This window comes from Leptosomus discolor, chromosome 7, assembly GCF_034619465.1.
Source record: "Leptosomus discolor isolate bLepDis1 chromosome 7, bLepDis1.hap2, whole genome shotgun sequence".
In the NCBI taxonomy this organism is placed as follows: domain Eukaryota; kingdom Metazoa; phylum Chordata; class Aves; order Leptosomiformes; family Leptosomidae; genus Leptosomus; species Leptosomus discolor.
Window position 1 is genome coordinate 46,970,508 of NC_141397.1, and position 19,330 is coordinate 46,989,837.

The 19,330-nt window shown below is 39.4% G+C and overlaps 1 protein-coding gene across 1 annotated transcript in view; it reads left to right on the forward strand.

Annotated features, from left to right (window-relative positions):
• Positions 1-19,330, forward strand: part of NYAP2 (neuronal tyrosine-phosphorylated phosphoinositide-3-kinase adaptor 2) — a 130,561-nt gene that overhangs the window by 78,263 nt on the left and 32,968 nt on the right. The window contains exon 4 of the mRNA XM_086468414.1: positions 18,105-18,317. Coding sequence (XP_086324540.1) covers positions 18,105-18,317 — 213 coding nt within the window. The remainder of the gene's footprint in view (positions 1-18,104; positions 18,318-19,330) is intronic.

The window sequence follows — 19,330 nt, forward strand, 5'->3', positions numbered from 1 at the left end:
GAAAAGCACAGGAGGAAGTTGTACAGGAAAACCTTAAGCCAATATAGACTTTTCATATGCTGTATCATAAAATCCTCCCATATGCATTTGGGTTTACACAATGTACATCTGTTTCTGAGCTAGTGAAATATGGAAACTCCTAATGAAATCAGCAGGAGTTGGAGGCATGAATGAAAGCAGAACCTGGCACCAGTATTTCTGTTGAAAAAACGTTCTCATTCAGTGGTGCCAAAGGCAACGTCTTGCAGTGGAAGGTAGCTGTAACACCTTTGGTCAGAGTGCAAAGTGGGCTCAGTACCTTTTCTCCTCCAGCTCCAGTAAAATCAGGTCATGACTTTGAATTCTTGACACCTGCCAAAGTGAAAAAACTCTCTTTGGAGAACAGCTGATCTTATGCTGTGTAAGTGCTGTATTACACCTGTTTGGCAGCTGTGACATATTAAATACAGTGTGATAAACTACGCTGCTTTATACCCAATACAGGAAGGTGTTCTGGTTTCCGGGCTACAATATCGCTACAGAAGAGAAGTGAATTCTACACTGCCCTTCTGGTTGTGTTTGTGCCACTGTGTTAATGTTACTCATTGCAGTGTGGTCACATCACTTTGGGGCACGCTCAGGGCCCACAAGAACACCCCCTCTGGGTTTTCATGGGCAGAGGTTGCCTGCGTCACACCTCTGCAGCTGAGTAAATATACGCAAACGTGTAAGTATGGAGAAGCTTGGTGGTAATGGTTTGAGTTGGCATCCAAAGCATTCCTCCTGATTCATGGACTTCACTGCCCCAGTCACAGCAGTTTTATTCTTATTTATCTCTGTGCAAACCATAGAATGGTTTGGGTTGGAAAGATTATCTATTTCCAACCCCCTGCCATGGGCAGGGACACCTTCCACTAGACCAGGTTGCTCAAAGCCCCATCCAACCTGGCCTTGAACACTGCCAGGGAGGGGGCAGCCACAGCTTCTCAGGAATAATGACTGAAATCAGAAGGTGGAGGTGAGGATGGAGTTAGCAAGATATTGAGAATACGAGGTGGTGCAGCACTTCGCTTAATTTAGCTTTAGTATTTATGGCCTGCAATCATAAACTGTTTTACGAAAGAAGAAAAATACAGTAAACACCGTATTTGTGTGCTGGATGGAGGCAAGTTTGTATCTAAAGGGTAAGACAATTCTTGTAATTTGGAACAATTACAAGGGATGTTATGTGACGTTTATAAAAAATTGCAGTGAAATGGTAGAGAGATTTTGGCAAAGTGCAGACTATATTGAACATTATTAAACATGTTTCTTATTCATCAGGGAGCAGAAATCCCCTGTAAACCCTATGCTATACCAGATCTACCTGTTAAGCTTTGTAAGTTGAATGGTTTTATGCTCACCGATGTATACACAAGTACCAGATTTGGAACATATAGAAATTTCTGCAGCAAATGTGGCAAGTCCTGAGAAATTTCAGCAAATCTTTGCTGCTGTCTCATACCTACCCCTAGAAAAATATTCCCTATATTCCCCTTGACTGAAAATGAATGCAGACTTTTCAATTGACTTTTCACTGATAAATCTAAAATAAATCTTGCCCTGCAGATTTTTACCAAGAACAGCTTTCTTCTTGGCCTCTCCAGGAGCATTCTGCCTGCTCCTTGTTGGTCACAAATGGTAAGGCAAGAGAGATATGAAATAGAAACTCTGTTAATTTACTTTATGGAAAAAACATTCATGTTATAAATAGACACCAGTGGTGAAAAGACTCTGGAGTGCAGCTGTATTGAGTAAATACACAGACTGCCCATCTAATCCCATTGTAATTTGTCTGGTATTTACAGTATGACTTAATCCTGTGAGATTACTGCACTGAGCAAGAACCAGGTTTGTGCTCAGGTATTACAGAGGTAGAATACAGTCTAAGATTTACAGAAAACACATAGATGTCTAGCATTTTATGTCTTGCAATTCTACATTAAAATGATCTACCATAAAGAATCAAAATTATGGGATTTGGATGTAGAATCTGATCAGACTGTCACATTTACATGCCGTGATTATACATAGTGATAGATAGCATAGACTGGACTAATCATACAATCTGTTAAAGAAATCTTGCTCCTGCAAATCACACTGATACAGTTCTGGTTTATTTGTTTTAAGCTACATTACATGGGACTAACTGGGACTGCCATGATTCTATAGTTGTCATTTCAGTGTAATTTGCTTTCAGCATACAGAAAGATTTCCAGAACCTAAAGGTTAATAAACACCAAAAAAAGAAGTTATATGACTCTTACAAAATCATGCTAGGAAAGTAAGAGTATTTGCTTCTAAAATATAAAACTATTCTGAGCATAGCTCAAGCAACTTTCTCATTGAATCCTCCAAAACTCAGCCCTCTGTGACTTGTCTGAAGTTCCCACTGCCATATGCTAGTCAAAAAAAAAAAAAAAAAAAAGAACAATACTAAATTTTGTATTCACCTGAGTGTATTTGGAAAATATTGCCACAGTTACAGAGAAAATTCTCTCTTCTTTATTGTTATTACTGCAACTGACTTTGTGGAAAATTGGCATCTGAGTCCAAACTCAGAATGTATTCACTGGCTTTTAATTTGTGGCATTTTTACATAGGTTTCTTTTTGAGGAGGAAGAGGACTACACAAACCTTATTTCTAGTCAACTGCTTTAATATACAAGCAATGCTGCCCTTGTAGCCTTTCTGTGTCATTTTTCTTTATTCTTCTGCGATTTTTCGGGTTTTATCCCGATTTTATTCCTATAGAGTTCACTGGAATTGCATTAGTGGGAAACTGGGATAAATCAGTGATACTAAGGAGATCGTCACCTCAGGGCCACGTTTTCTGAGGATATGAGCTTCTGTTGAAGCCCCAGATATGTTGCCGAATGCACTCAGCATCCACCACCTGCAGCTGTGATGTGCATATCTGGATTTTATAAGCAGCTCACCTACTGTGCTGTGTTCTTCTAAAAATCCTCTTGTGTGCTGTTAGCATCTTAAATATGCACTACAGCACAACTATGGAGGTGGGGAGAAAAGAACAAAGAAAAATAAATTGTAAGGCCAAATCAGAAATGAAAAAAACTGGTGGAAGAGGATCACAAAGAAAGACAGAAAGATGGAGAGAACTGCTACAGAAAACCGAAGAAAGACGTAGAGCATAAAAAATGTAAAAGAGTGGAAAAGATAGATATTACTAATTGCCATTGAGTGTTCTTTAGCCCTTCCTGCTTTTGTGGGGGATAATATGGTAGCGTGCCCTAACAGTTGGCAGACTCCTATGAAATACAATGTCAGTCCTCAGAGGTTAGAGGGAAATATTTAAAGAATTCCAATACTGCCTGGTGTCCTTGGGCTGCTGCAATGAGTCCTTTTCTAATACAGTTAGAAGGTGTTTAAGTGTGACCACTCAGTCCAGTTGTGTTGAATGACGCACTCCTTTTGCTTCTAGCATATGCACTGAGTGTCTGTGTTACCCATGTCCTTCAGTAAAGAGGGAATTACGGAGGGAGAGAGGGAGGGAATGGTATTCAGATTTTCTGGGGCCCTATTTGCTGCTTCTGTCTTTTCTGCACTATAGAAACATGCCATAGTCTGTGAAAATATAGAACTGAAGTCATGTGCCTGTCTGCATACCCACATCCTAAAAACCAAAACAGAGAAGCTGCTGGTGTGCATCTGAACTGCACTTACTTCAAGGCAGTACCTTTATTCTGGGTGAAATGGTCCTGTAAACCCTTGCCAAGACCAGCCCTTTCTGTTTGTGTATTGCTCGTTTCCATTTGTTAAGGCTTCCGTTTCCTCATGATTTCCCAAGAACTTTGCACCTGTTTTGAGCAAGTATTGTAAATATTCATCTAAGTGAACTGCACAACATAATAGATACCTCTGCGGTGTACCCTGGCTCTGTGCACAAGGTGTGAGATCAGGACACATGAAACACAGCAGCTCATTGCTCTTTGCCTTAGCTGCTTTGCAGGGCTTCATATCTGCTTTGGCTTTTGCCTACAGAGAGTTTCACTCTTCAGCTCCTAGTCACATATGGAGAGGAAATTTGTGAATGTGCTACTTTGAAAATTCAGTTAAAGTGATTGAAAATTGTGATAATTATTAACATTTCCTGATCCTGGATGGTACACACTGCATTAGGAATCTAAAACATTTTATTATAAGCTGTCAAATAATGTGGGGATGGGAAGGGTGCAGAAATGGCTCAACTTGGAGCTCATGCTGATTGCAGGCAGCTGAGACCCTCCCATGAAGAAATTGTGAAGTTAGAGTGGAAAGTTTTGTGGGGTTTTTTGTTGTGTTGTTTTGTTTTGTTTTTTTTAATGCTGGTGCTTTCCAGGGAGCTAGAAAGCAGCTTTGGGTTCATCATTAGACAGAACAGTATGTTGAAAAAGAAAGTCTGGGAAATGAGTCAAGTGAAAATTCACTCCACATGTGTGTGGTTGTTTAACCTCCACTTCTGTGCATGAAATGCAGGATGAGGGACATAGACAGAAAGGGCAGGATTTCAGCTTATATATTTCTAATGGAGTTAGGATGAAAAACACTGGCCTAAGGAGGGTGGACTTGGTATGCCATTGAACTGTGCATATCTTCCCATTTGGATACCTGCTCAGCCACTGGTATTCTGAAGAAGAAGAGCTTGCCTGCAAGACTAGGCCGGCCATAACAAGTATTATAGCTACTCCACTACATACCATTGCTCAACTACTGCATAGCTGAGAGTCAGTATCAGAGACTGAAATATCGAAGCCTACGTCATTTCTAACCTCTAGGTTAATACATTTTCTGTAGTTCTGTATAAAGGGATGTCAGCCTAATTCTCCAGCCCTTTTCTGCATTGTAGCAATTGATTGAACGTGATGTTCAGTCTAATGAGATAGCTACAGCTTTACAGAAATAATACTGCATAACTGAAGTTACTCCTGAACTTTTGAGCCAGAGGTGTATTGGCTTCTCCATCACAGTTGAAGCAGCTGTTTCACTAGAAGTTTTTCTAGTCTGATGACCCATGATATATGCATGAGATTAGATAAGGCGATCACAGCAGTCATGTTTCATTTGACAGTCCTGAAAGTAGACCTGAAAGAAAAGAATTAGAGGAGGGAGTAGTGAGAAGTGCCAGAGGAAAAGGAATAAATGGTAAGAGAACACTATCTTTGAAGAGAATGATACATGTTCACCACTGGAAGGGTATGGTCTTACCACAGTTAATTGCACTAGTTAAAGCCTGAAGAAGACTCTGTCCTTGCATGTCAGTTACTATTTATTGAGATATGAGCAAGCTAAGGATCTGCAGCATCAGAAGTGCTTTCTTCAGGTGTTCACTTGTGAGTGTATGTTCAGGGCAAGAGCTGTGTACACCTGCACACACAAAGGACATGAGCTGTCTGATCTGCTGGTGTCAGTTAGGTCTCTCAAACGCTGCCTTTCGCTAGGGGACATGCCTATTGGAGTGAGTGTGCAATGTTGTGAGACAGAACTGAAAATGACTGAAGTGTAAACATGGGGATGACCACACGTGGTCAGCATCCTCCAGGAGCCAAGCTTTTCAGAAAGAAACAAGATTCATTTTGTTGTTGAGTGGTCTTGAGTGCTGCTTTAGTCATACCTGTTGTTGTCCTTCACCAGTAATCCTTAGATCCCCTAGTGAAAAGAGGTGGGCACTGGACTAAGTATTTTGATCCAGATCAGCTAGCTCAGCCAGCTGGAGCCTTTTATTTGTTGAAGCCAATGTGTTCCCCAATTAACAATCATATGAAATAATTGGAAAGAAAAATCATAACGTAACGGTAATGTCATTCAGCTAAGCATGCAAAAGGCAGGAAACCAACTTTTCACCCAGGTTTACTCTAAGTAAGAAAGAGTGAGCTGAGAAGCAAAGGTACAAAGAAGAAATGTGTGGAAGATTGCATGGCAGCTCAGTGGCAGCCTGCACGTCCCTGGGTGTGAATCCCCTGCTGTGGCTACGCCTTTGCTGCCTGTTTTGCACTGTATGCCAGTAATTCAGTTCTTTCTCAGCACCAAGGATAATGCCAGGTTTGAGAACTTGTTTTGAATGGGTAAATCAGTAGGTATCCGTTCCTTGATTGAAATGCACCTTATGTCTTTTGTTGTTTTGCTGCTTTCACACAAAAGCGAGTATGTGTATTTTAAGGGCATTTAGTTGTTAAAGTTACTAACAGGTGCCTCTCATTCCTTCATCTTAAAAACTCAGTTTTTAAGATGAAGGAATGTCTTTGTTACATGCAGTTATTAAAACAGAAAACATAGGGTTTAAGATGATATGCAATGGTTTTGCTAATTGGTACTATGACATCGTCTCTTCTTCTAATTCAGCAATTTAGGCTCATCAGAAAATCAGGTCCTTCTGGGATTGTGACGGTATACAGAAGCATTGAAGAAGACATAATTTCATAAATAATTGCTCAGGTTTTTCTGGAAACAGCTGCTGTTTCTGATTATGTATATGGATTTATTTATTCATTCTGTTTATATTACTTGAGTGCTTGATAGAATTTCTGGTTAGTTATTTAATCATGATTTCTTTTTATGTAGAAGAAATAAACTTGTAAGGGGTGAAAAAGAAAAATTAAGAGAGACAAAACTATTCTTTTTTTGTTACATTTCAAATAAAAGACCATTTTAGGTAAAGGACTGGAAAAGACATTTTCTCTTTAGGTTCAGTGTACAGGAAGATGCGAGTTGTCTGAAAGTTGTTACAAATAAAGGAAAAAAACCACCTTAAATTCACTTACCAGCACCTACTTTACTGTGTTGTGAGTAAGCAAAGTAACATGTGCTGCACTTAAGGACATGGATAACGATAATAGGTTCTGAGTTTTAAATGCCATTGATTTTTTTTTTTTTTTCCTTTTCCCCTCCCCTGAACAGAGCTTTCTAAGCCAGAGAAGTATCTTGACCTTTAGGCCAAATCCTCAGCACTTATAGATCACGACTTCTTATTTGAAATCAGGAGAGCTGCTCCAGTTCACACCATCTGTGTCTCCAGCTTCAAGAAAACAAATATGTCCTTTGTGACTAGAACAGCTTGTATTCAACGTGGTGTAGTCATACAGCAGGACACTGAATTGGAGACTTTATTGTCTTTTTTATTTCAAACAGGACCACACAATTTATGACCAATTTATGGGTTCTTGGTAATAATGGTAAGAAATGTTTAATCTCGTGATATTTTCCATAAGCGTATATTATCTTCAATGAAACTACTAAATACGATTTCTTCTAATTTCTTGCTGTGTTTTTTAGGGAAGGTGGTATCAGTGTAGGGTATAAGGATCCTCCTTTGTGAAAGAACTAAGGAAAAAAAAAAAAAAGAGGGTAGGAAGCTGGCACAGCCATGTTGAATGAAGCCGGCCAGGCTGGTGGTGCCAGAAGTTTGAGAGGAAATGCCCATAGGGCGGCAGCTGTGGCACCCAGCGCGGATGGCTGGCTGGTTGTGCCAACCCCGCGCTCTAATCAGTGCCCTCCTCCCTGGGGCTTCTGGATTTCATAGGGAGCCATGCTTCATTTCTGTCTTCTAAAACAGGGGATGGTTGTATTGAACACTAGACCAGGTTGCCCAGAGCAGCTGTGGCTGCCCCCTCCCTGGCAGTGTTCAAGGCCAGGTTGGATGGGGCTTTCAGCAACCTGGTCTGGTGGGAGGTGTCCCTGCTCATGGCAGGGAGTTGGAACTAGATGATCTTTGAGGTTCCTTCCAACCCAAACCATTCTGTGATTCTGATATAGATGTGTTTAAACTTTGTACTCTATAGAGCTGTTGGAGGGTTGTCTGATTATCTCTAACTTGGTGTTAGTTTGGAGATAATTTATTTGAAAATAATATGGAGCCTCTTGCTGGAGGAAATGTCTGGCGTCAGCTTTGGTTTACAGGACTTTTGCAGAGTACCTTACTAAAATCATATAATGTGTTGCAACAATTGGAGAGTTAGCAGTTTTAAGCAGGAATTGCAGTTCAGATGTGAAAAAGCTACCTGTGAATGTTAGCTTTACAAAAGGCAAAAGCAAGTTCACAAGAACATAGATCAGACTACTGGCTGGGGACTGTAGTACATCTTCCGGTGGGTTGGCTTTTTCTTTGCATTAGGGTTCAAGTACATTTTTGTTTGTTAAATCCTAAAAGTAAAATTAGAGACCGTTAATAGGAAGGCCTACATTTATTGAGTTTGTTTTTGAGAAGCACAATGTTCATAAAGCTCTTTGAACCAGAGTAGACGTGTTCCACGGGTAGGTATATAGAGACAGCACTGAAGTCTGTTTGATTAAAGTAAATCACAGGGAAGGAGATCATGGTTTTGTTTAGGAAAGATAACCAAAGTCCCCCAGACCACACCACCACCACCAAGCGAAGAACTGTGAGCTTTAGAAAGGAGAAATACAGTGCAAGTTTCAAAGATAAAATAACATAACAGGTTCCCCAGAATTTATTATGAGCAAAAAAAAAGCTTAGCAAACAAAAATCTGCTTTTTTTCCATAAACTGGAATATCTACATCATAGCCAGAGGAGCTGCAAGATCTTTGTTAAATGATAGTCTTTTGCATGCCAGCTTATGATCTGAAACCTGGTTTCATGATCTCTTGAGCTGCTGTCATTGCATCTTTACAAGAGATGGAGTTTAATTAATGCCTTCTCTGTAGTTACAGTGACACAGCTCTAGCTGTAGAAGCTATGCAATTTTAAGAGAAGGTGTGGGAACTTTTGGGGAAATAAAGGAAGGAAGGTTTCCTCCCTCAGTTCTAAAATCCTGCAATACTTCTGGCTGCTATTCTCCTCTTGATATTTCTTAAAACGCCTTTACGTTATACCGATCTGCATAACAAAGACTGACAATTTCTTGGGCTAAGTGGTTTATATATCCATTTTTTAAAAAACATACTTCTTCTGGCATGTCTGATTTGATTCCTGGCAGAGTGAGCTCAATTCTTAAACCCTGTAATTCAAGGCCAAATCCAAAGGTCCTCAAAGTATCAGATAAGATGTACTTCAGGGGATCCTACTATAAGTTATGGCAGGACCGTCGTCTCCTTGTCTTAGGCCTCTGTTCCTTGAACAACCACTCTGCAAACCAAGGCATTGAAGTATCCTGAATGCAGCAGTGAATAATACAAAGACTAAGAAAAAAGAGTGGATGACCACATGATATGCTACAAATTTTTCTCAGTGTATTATCTAATCTTCCCATAATATTATGATAAAAAGTTTTTGACTCTTAACTGAGAAAAAGTGGATCTGCTTCTTAAGTTTTCTCTGGACCTTCCAGGAGTCCTTCAGTAACAAGAGAAATCAAAGAGTTAGAAATAGCTTTATTTGGGTTACATATGTAACATTGATTCAAATATTGAATGATGAAACTGCATGGCTGTATAAACACGCTGGGTATATAAACATGCTGGGTATAGATAATGTGCAAAGTACAGGAACAAAATTGTCAGGATAATAATGCATATTAAAAAAATTGGCTCCATTTACATTCAATTTGATGTGAAAGTTCAGGTTACTTTTACTCCTCTGAACAGAATTATCCATCCTTAATAATTATTTTTTTGTTAAAACAGTAACATGCAATTAGCACTCTATCTGGCATTTAAGAATGAATAAGGAGAACTATTGTTCTTGTAACTACTCACCTGTAAAAGAGAAGCTGTGTGTTTAATTTTACTGGAGATGGAAATTATTTTTGTGTGTGACTTACATTCATAACTTAAAAAAATTCTTCTTCCAGGAAATCTATAGCTATTTTACTGCATGGGCAATGTTTGTGCAATTTATATTTAATTTGTATGTGCTGTAACACATACAGAGACACTGGTGCCAGCCATACTAGCTGTTCTGCGCACTTGTGAAAGCAATAATAGTAACATCTTACAAGCACAGGCATTGGCTGAAGCTGTAGAAGACCATCTGCAATTCTACTCACTTCCTCAGGATCTGAAGTCTGTGCTATCATGTCTTAACAGTTGCTTAGCTAGCAGAAGTAAAACCAGTTCACAAAATGAAACCTCTAATTAGAAAGTGGGGAGAGCCTAAAATTATTAACTCTTAAAAGGCATAGAAAGACAGAGTGACATATGGGTTTCATTCTGTACTTGGGAGAAACCTTGAGGGTCAATTTGCAAATAGTGCCTGGGACCCTGACCCAGCTAGGCTTGGCACAGAGACTGCATAGAAAAGCCCATATGCTTGTGCCTTGCTTTATTAAACTCAGAGCAAAGTTCAGGTAGGGCCAGGACATCAGGATTCCCTTTTACTGGTAACTTACAGTGATAGGAGAGTTGTACACATGGGACGTTTGTTCTAATAATGAAAGTCAAATTTTCTCATTCGTTAATGGAGTCAATAAAGAGAAAAGCATTAATAAAAATGTTTTTCATAAAGACAAAATAGCCAGGAAAGAATTTATTTTCACTCCAACTTTCTAATTGTTTTTTTCAATGCGAAAATGTGAGAGTGATCGTTTCTGTCCCCAGTTTTCACAACCAATGTCCATTACTATGTCTGCATTTTTCTAGAAACAGATTCTTATTTACTACTGAATCTGGATGAAGGCAAACACTTTAGAATAAATGAAAGTGGTCAAAAAATGGAAAAACCCTGCATTCAAACTGCTGATATATTTCAAAGGCTGTTTATCAGCAGAAAATTTGATGAAAAAAATGTTGACAAGTTTAATATGGTCAGCATTTCTATGAAAGATTGATATTTTTGAAGTGAGGCTTTGAAACAAGGTCATGAACCTTCTACAAAAACATTTTTCTTAAAGTGTTTGTATTTTTTAGCTTTTTTGGCTCACCCTTGCCTTCTGATTTCTTGCCATACTGTGTTAGGACATGTGCAGTGCCCATTAAACCATCATTTCCTCATCCAAACAAGAAAGCTCTATATTTAAGAACCTGAATAACAGATGAGCGTGCAGTGAAATGAACAGGGTTAGGAAGGAAAGTAATTAAGTAAGAGTAGGCACCATCTTCTCTTCAGATCGAATGATAGTAACAGTTGGGCAACTTTTTACAGTCACTGATTTCCACAGTTTAATTGCATGTTTCATCTAACTATTTTCTTTGATCAATGTTGAGTTTAGGGTGGGGATGGCAGTATATGCTTGTGTTGCATATGCTTGTCACTGAGTAGTCCAAGGCTACTGTCAGTGCTACCAGCAGAGGAAGATGGGGAAGAGAAGAAAGTTTCACAAGACAGACACATTCAGGCTTTTCAAACTAGTCACCTTCCTTCTTCTACTTAAATCCTATTTGCTGCAAACGGGCATAGACCATGTACATACCCATCTACAGGCATGAAATTTAACTGCACACATTTAGGTGTTTCACTGAAAAGTCAGCCCGGATTATCAGCAGGAGATCCGAGTGCACAGACTATGTAAGAGAAATGCTTGCAGCTCATCAGTATCAACTATGCTATATATTCATACAAATCAGAGTTGCTGGCTAGCCCCAAAGAATAACTACTGGAACGAAAACCTTTGCTGTGTTGAAGTCAATGGCAGAATTCCCTTTGACTTGCTGTGCTTAGGTTTTTGCCCAAGAAGGCATTGGGGAACACAGAGGCTTCTGCTGAGGTTCTCCTAAGTGCAAGTCACCAATTCCCAACATTGCCTGTTCTGAAAGGAAAATAAAAGAAAAAACGCAGCGAATATCAGAGAATAAAGTGTTCTGCTTAATTATGTAATGTCTGAGGTGAATAGCAAACCTATTAATAGAGTGCCAAAGGAACATCCTTTCCAAGAATGCTGTTTGATTTAATGGTGTGAGTCCCAGGACATATTATATTGTCATCACTTCTATAATATATGCCAAAATATAATCATCTTGGATCAAATGGTTCCCCTTATGTAAGACTAAAAGCAGGTTTTCCTATATTTCGATCAGTCATCAATATACAAGAGGTTTTTTCCTATTACTCTGGGACATCAAACAATGTTAAATGTATGTCTTACCATGCAGAATTTTTAAAACTTCATCTTTGAAGTGACTGATAACACTAGCTGAAGTTTATTGAAAAGTAAAGAATTATATTCTGTTCTATTTTTTCAACCAGATTATAACACACATAATTTTCATTGAATATTTTTATTCTAAAGTTTTGGATGATCTTTTGGTGTAAATATATCCCTTCTTTTGCTAGTTTTCAATTAATTGTAGTGAGGGCTTTTTCTTTTCCTATCTTGTTTTCCTAGCCAGGATTGCCCACTTAGCAGTTTTGGGACAGCCACAGAGAATCAACCAAACATGTTTCTTCAGCAATCCCCCTCTCCCTTCCCTTTGCTGTTGCAGACAGAGCTGATCTTTGCAGATCTGTAGCAGGCAGATGTGATCTCCACTGGATTTCACCATATAAACCAAACCAAATCAAAACAAACCCTACATTGCTTACAGAAACATGTGCTCAGTGAATGCTGAGTAGCATTTCAGCTATGTCTCCTTAAATGTTAGATGGTTTGTGAGACTCTTTCAGGCTTTCTATTGATTTTGCATGGAACTAGGTCAGAGCTGCTTTTAATTGAACAAGCTGGCTGCTGCAACTCTCACTTAACTGTAAAAAGGGGGTATTAAAAATTGATATGCAAAGCAAACTTCTGCTTAATTAGCAAGCAGATGAAGTCAGAATAGACAAACCACCATAGTTAATAAAGATGAGGAAATGCCTTTCACTGACAGTATAATATACTCCTCTTCAGGGGAAAAATGGCTTAAGCACTGAGCATCATCCATGTTTCTAATAGCTTATTAGTTTTCTTTGGGAGAGATTCGGATAAATTTACAGCTGTCCAGATCAGACAATCACACACCAAGAAATCCATTGAAAGGCAGCTCTAATTTTTAAATGTGTAATAAACGTAAATAAAAATCCCTGGTGTGCAGAAAGAAGAAACTGTGGAATCCCGTTAAGAGCTTAGTATTTCTCTACATCCGATGTCCATGGAAGTGGTCAGTCTGTGGCAGATGGGCACATGCTGCTATCATGCTGGCAGTGTTACATGGGACACTGGTGGAGCGCCTTTTTCCTGGTCAGGACCCTGGGTTAGACATGGCTTACTGAGCAGGGCTGCTGCCAGCTTGGCAGCTCTGCCCCAGGTCCAAGGGTAGGAGCTGAAGCCTGGGAGATGTCTCTGGTAGCTCCGATCATCACACACATGTGCTGGCTGCAGTCGAATCCTGCGTCTCCACCTCTCCTGATGGCCAGGTATGCCCGTGGGGATGCTCAGCACTCCTGCTTCCTCAGACAGCTCTGCACCCACCTTGCAGCCATATGAGGTGAGGTCCGACATGTTGGGGCTGGAGGAGACTGGGAATTCTGGTTCACCTCTAAATCCCACCCCAGGTGACTGACTTTGCTTTATGCCTGTGTTGCATATGCTGAATTTTAGACCCTGTGACTAGTACCATTGACTTCCCACAGTATGCGAGTTCTGCCTAGAGTGATGTATTATTTATTTAGGTTTATAGCAAACACATAGAAAAAAGAGTAAATGAATAATGCATGGTTGATTAGCTTATATGTTTCAGCTCACAGCTGAGAGAGATGACAGAGATCAACCCTCATTTTAAGTTCCTTAAGACAATTGCTTTCCTTTCTTACCCCAAAAACCCCAAGCTGTAATAAAAGTTCCACTGTTTATCACTTACCATTACACTAAGAAGCCACCAGGACCTGAAATTAATTTGTGCTTAAAAGAAGAGTGGCAGACCAGCCACAGAGTATATATTCATTTGAATGATAGCTTTTCAGGTAAGATGTCTTCCGTAGCCGTATTTTTCAGCTTGCTTTAGTCCAAGTTGCAGCTGACTAATGCAGTTTGTTTTTCACTTTCTTCAGCATTTACAAGTTTTCCAGTACCACAGCTCATGTGCCAGTCTTGCCTAGCATGCAGCTATTAGGGGATCTTTCACAGAGGGGAAATTGTATGTGTCAATTATTTGTAAAATATGTTCTAAGAGATTTTAGCCACCATCTTATTCTTGAAATGGAAATGCTTGAGATTCAGGTGAAATAAATAAGAAAAATGCATATCTTTGAATATTGAAATACAATGACACCTGGAAGTGCTTGAAACATTTGAACGCCTTCATGGCAATTCAACCAACTGTATCCATAAATATTTAAAGGAATGAATTATTTCTTGAAATTTACCTTTTTATGTACTATTTTGGCTTACGAGTTATTATCTTTATTGATGCTTTCCATAATAATTTCAGCTTTCAAAATGCAGCACTTGACTGTGGAAAGACTTGCCTGTGGCGATCATATGATTGAGTAAGCTCCCAGCATAACACTGAGTTTCAGTATCTCCTAACTCCAAATTAAGGTTTTAACAGCATGAGGTAACTTAGATCCCATCAGTGTTTCTGCACTTCTCAAATAAAAATAATTAAAAAAAAAGCTGTGCAGCAGCTACTGTTACCTTTCAGCAATATATATATACGACTGGTTAGAGTTCATGCTTTCAGTATGGGATCAATGTGGATAAAGTGGCCATTTAAATCCTGCTTAGTTTTTATAAAGGGTTGCCCTGTTTAAATTATACTGGTTTGATTTTCAGTCGATGATAAGGTCACCACCCCATAGGTAACCGTAGCTAACAGCTACATGCATGTTCTGCTTTCTGCCAATGCCTCGTGCCTGACTGCAGGAGTGAAAATGTGGAGCGATGAACATGCTTTTATGAGAGACAATATGCTTGCTCCGTGGAGCTGCATTTGCAGCAGGGAGTAGTTGACAGTATAAACACATCCAAATGACTGGGACAGTCAACAGAAGGTCCCAGTAATGTGCTGTGACCTGGGAGGAGAATGTTCTGCATTTCTGGAGCTGTCACAGGCACGTTAGAACTGAGGTACTCTTTCAGTGGAGCAGGAACTAGCACAGTGATTTTTTTCTTTAATTGAATTTGAGTATGATTCCCATTGACATTTATTAAGGAAGCTGAAATTACTCTAAAATCCTCCCCAAAATATTTGAGCAAAAGTGAGGCATTAAACATTTTTCTTCATTTTTTATGTATTCACAAGTGAGCAGGAAAGTAATATTACAGAAAACTATATAAAACACTGACATGTTGTTTTTCTGACTGTGTATCAATGTTACTGATAGTGATCACCAAATAATAATGACTCAGGCTCTGTGATGAGTTGCATGACATTATAATCTGATTCAATCTGCTTTTCATTTTTAGGATATATTACTTTTCAGATAAACTGAGAACTGAAAATCCCCAAGAAAGGATAGTGGAATGTAAATTTACAAAGTCTAGACAGCCAGCTGAAAACTGATTTTCTACACCTTATAAAGAAGTAGACTATAAGCCAAATCTTTATTTAGTCTGGATTTTTCCATAGTTTCCAGCTGGTTGCAGAGAACTACAGTGCTTTGATTCAGCTGATAATAAAACTAAGAATGCACAAATCATTTTTATCAGGCAACAAGTACAAATGCTTCTCTGTTAAATAAACTGAAGTGGATAAATCCTTAGCTCCACACTCAACCAGAGTGTTTCCACTGCAACTAAGGGCTGACTGCACGAGCATGTGAAATTTCAAGGGGTGGTGTTCAAGTAGTGTCAGTGAGGCACACGCAGAGAAGGTTGTCACTAAGGTAATCACAGGATTTCCAGTAGCAGCTGAATGACATTGTAAATTAAATCTACTGAATGATGCATTGAGTTGGTGGGCACTTGCAGGGCCAGATTCTGACTTTTTTAAAGCATATTTTATTCTTTTGGCTTTCTCTTCATTTTGCTGGAATGGAAGAGCTGCAATCTAGACATCATCCTATATTGGTGGGAAAGAGGACTGTGTGCATTCCAAAGAATTTTGAAACCTTGTTCTTATCTTTCCTTTTCCCAGATAAACAGTATCTTAAAAAGTGGATGTTATTGGTGTAAAAAAAGTACTCAGACATGATTGCATGTATCTGTTATGTGAAAAAGTACATCATTGGTTTTGATAGATCAATGCTCAGAAAAAAAATAAAAGCATTTTTTTGATAACTGAAACAGTTCAAATATAGTTATAATTTGGGCTCTTTGCACTCCTCTTTGTATTAGCAAGTCTCTCTATGCAGTCACAGGCAGAGCTGTGTTACAGACATTTTGTAGCAAAGGTCCTTGAAAGGCAGATGTCATGTTATATTGATACAGACTGTTATTCAACCTCGTACCCTGCTGGGGTTACCAACTAGGCAAAACCAAACAGTTTGGGTTTTCATTACAGTGTCTTTTTGCCTACATTAAGGTAGGTAAGTGACCTAAAAGTTTAAGGAAGAGGCTTGATTTTTGAAGGTTTTCGGCACATAAAATGTCACTGAATCCTATTTATGAGACTTGCTAAATTGGAGTTGTTTTATAATTTTCTCATGAAGTGTTACTACTGTGAGTAATTAAAAAAAAAAATCTTGAAGGTTGTGGTATGATATCCTTAACATTAATTTTTACTATTAACTGATAGTGATTCATGAAATTATTACATATTGCACTGCATATCCAGTGAGATATTTTTATGTGTTTCCTCTGTGGCACTTCATTGAGGAAACTTCAGGCTGTGTTGTTGCTCATCAAGTTCATCTTCAGACTGGAATATGAAAGAACTCAAAAGAACATGAGATTTTGTAACTTTTGTGAGTAGGTGAGGTCTCTGCAACACCATATAGATATCTAATATTGCATCTTTCACTGTTTGCTGTAGCAAGGGTAAACACTGTGTGGGGTTTTGAGCTGCAGACAAATTAAAGTGGTTTGAACGTGGTTCTTTTTCTGGGACTGTATCATCTGAGTGGCAATCCCAGTTCCTGGCCATGGGGATAATTGGGAGAAGAAGTGGCTTCTGAGACAAATTTTGCCATTGTGTCTCTGGCAGTCCTGCACAGTCAGGCCACTGCCGTTCTGCATGGTCCCATGGGGAGCTGTTGTCATCTCCTGCCTGTGAATCACTCCTGGCATTTTCCCTTTGCTTGGCTCTCCCAAATTTTGTAATGTCCCTTGTAGCCACAAAAAGATTTTGAGACAGGGCTTAAGGGAAGATTGTCCATCCCTATCAAATGTGAATTCCAAGACTGTAGATACAGAAATCAAGGTACATCAGGGGTTATAAACCTGAATGGCTAGAACTGAGGGGATCACATAAAGATATCTTTGGGCTTAAATATGAGATACAACATTCCAAACTCAGAGGGATTTTTTATTTTTTGTTTTGCTAAAAGGAGGCAAACAGTTCAGCAAGCTTTGAATAAGTGACTAGCATAGTAATTAGCTGTTACAATTAAAAGCAATATAATGTTTCTTCTGTATCTAGTTTTTCACGCAAATTTTTCACAGCTGCAGATGGAAAAGATCAGGAATGAATTGTTTCTCCATGCATTGCTCAACCTGCAAGAAAAGAAATGAGGGTCTCAAGAAAAGAACAGAAAATCACCAACCATTAATAAAGCAGACATCACTGCTTCACTTAAAAAAAACATTCAACTGTTTTTTGAATTTTTCCTCCTTGTATCGACTCGTGGTGTTGCTAGCAGAAAGTCTTTTTCTAACCCCAAGGATTTTCCAACCAAGTGAAACTTTGTTCCCTAGGTTGTGGTGCTGGGCACACCCAAAATATTAACGCTAGACTGTTTTGTGGATTGTGAGCTTTTTATTAGAGTTTATGAGGAGTACGGATATGTTGCTTGCACATTGCCTTAGGAGAGAGCTTCCTTAGAATGAGCCTGAAGAAGAACATGTTCCCAATGAAATGACAGCTGAAAAGAACTCAAGTATTTCCATAAATTGTTATAAAAGCATAATTTGGTACGATACCATTTACAAAAATATTTTCCTGTCATAGAAAAATTGTAACAGAATAATTACATTATATCTATCTGCTGCATTTTGTGTGGTTAAAAAGTGTATTGAAACTTGCATAAACTATAGGTTTTAGGCCTAGACAGTAAAATCATGACATAAATTGCCCTTAAAAGATTTATGATTGGTATATATGGAATATTGAGCAAAAGATTGTTATATGATGTGGGTAATTAGCAGACACTCTATAATGAAATATGCACTTGTGTATTTTATAGAACCGCTAGATGAGCTGAAGATCAGAAGTCACAGCACCGAACCACTACCAAAGCTGGAAAACAAAGAGAGGGGAGGCCATCACGGGACAGCTTCCTCCAGGGAGCCAGGGAAAGCTCAGGAATGGGATGGAACCCCAGGCCCGTCTGTGGTGTCCAGCAGGCTGGGGAGATCCTCTGTCAGTCCAACCATGTTGGCTGGAAGCAACAGCTCAGGTACGTCAAGTAGCAGAGCAGGGAAGATCTCATGAATCTTCTTGTGAGCTGAAGGATCTCTAAAGATACACAGATGGAGGTAAGCATCCAGACTCTTTAGACTTCCAGATATCTTCTAGAATCTGCCCTGTCCATTGACTGCTGCACTAATAAGTGCTGTCTTCATGTGCTCTGTACTGGAACAGGATTGGGATGGTAGCAGGCAATGTAAGCACATAAACATCCTGTTTGGAGCTGTTGGAGCGAGTCCAGAGGAGGGCTACCAAGATGGTCAGAGGGTTAGAACACCTTTCCTATGAGGACAGGCTGAGAGAGCTGGGCTTGTTCAGCCTGGAAAAGAGAAGGCTCCTGGCAGACCTTATAGCAGCCTTCCAGTACCTGAAGGGGGCCTGCAAGAAGGCTGGGGAGGGACTTTTTACAAGGACCTGCAGTGATAGGACGAGGGGTAATGGTTGGAAACTGGGAGAGGGCAGGTTTAGACTAGATACAAGGCAGAAGTTCTTCACCCTGAGCATGGTGAGACACTGAAACAGGTTGCCTAAGGAAGTTGTGGATGCTCCATCTCTGGCAGTGTTCAAGGCCAGGCTGGATGGAGTCTTGAGGAACCTGGTCTAGTGGGAGGTGTCCCTGCCATGGCAGGGGGGTTGGAACTAGATGATCTTTGAGGTCCCTTCCAACCCAAACCATTCTAAGATTCTATGATAAAACATGACATTCATCTATTTATAAAGAAGTAAGGGATTCCACTTGACATTGAAAAGGGACACTTATGACAAAGACACCCCCAGGATGGAACCTCAGAGAGAAGTTCATAAATTCAGATATGGCATACAGTAACAAAAACACACTGTGCAGAAACAAGGTTGTCTTATTGATATGCACAGTGAGTGGACACAGGCAGCCTTTGCTTTATGCTTGTACGTAAATTTCTAGAAAAGTGGCTATGAATTTCAGAAGACTCAAAATTCATACCTATCCATTTTATTCATCGAATTTTATGTATATATATAAAA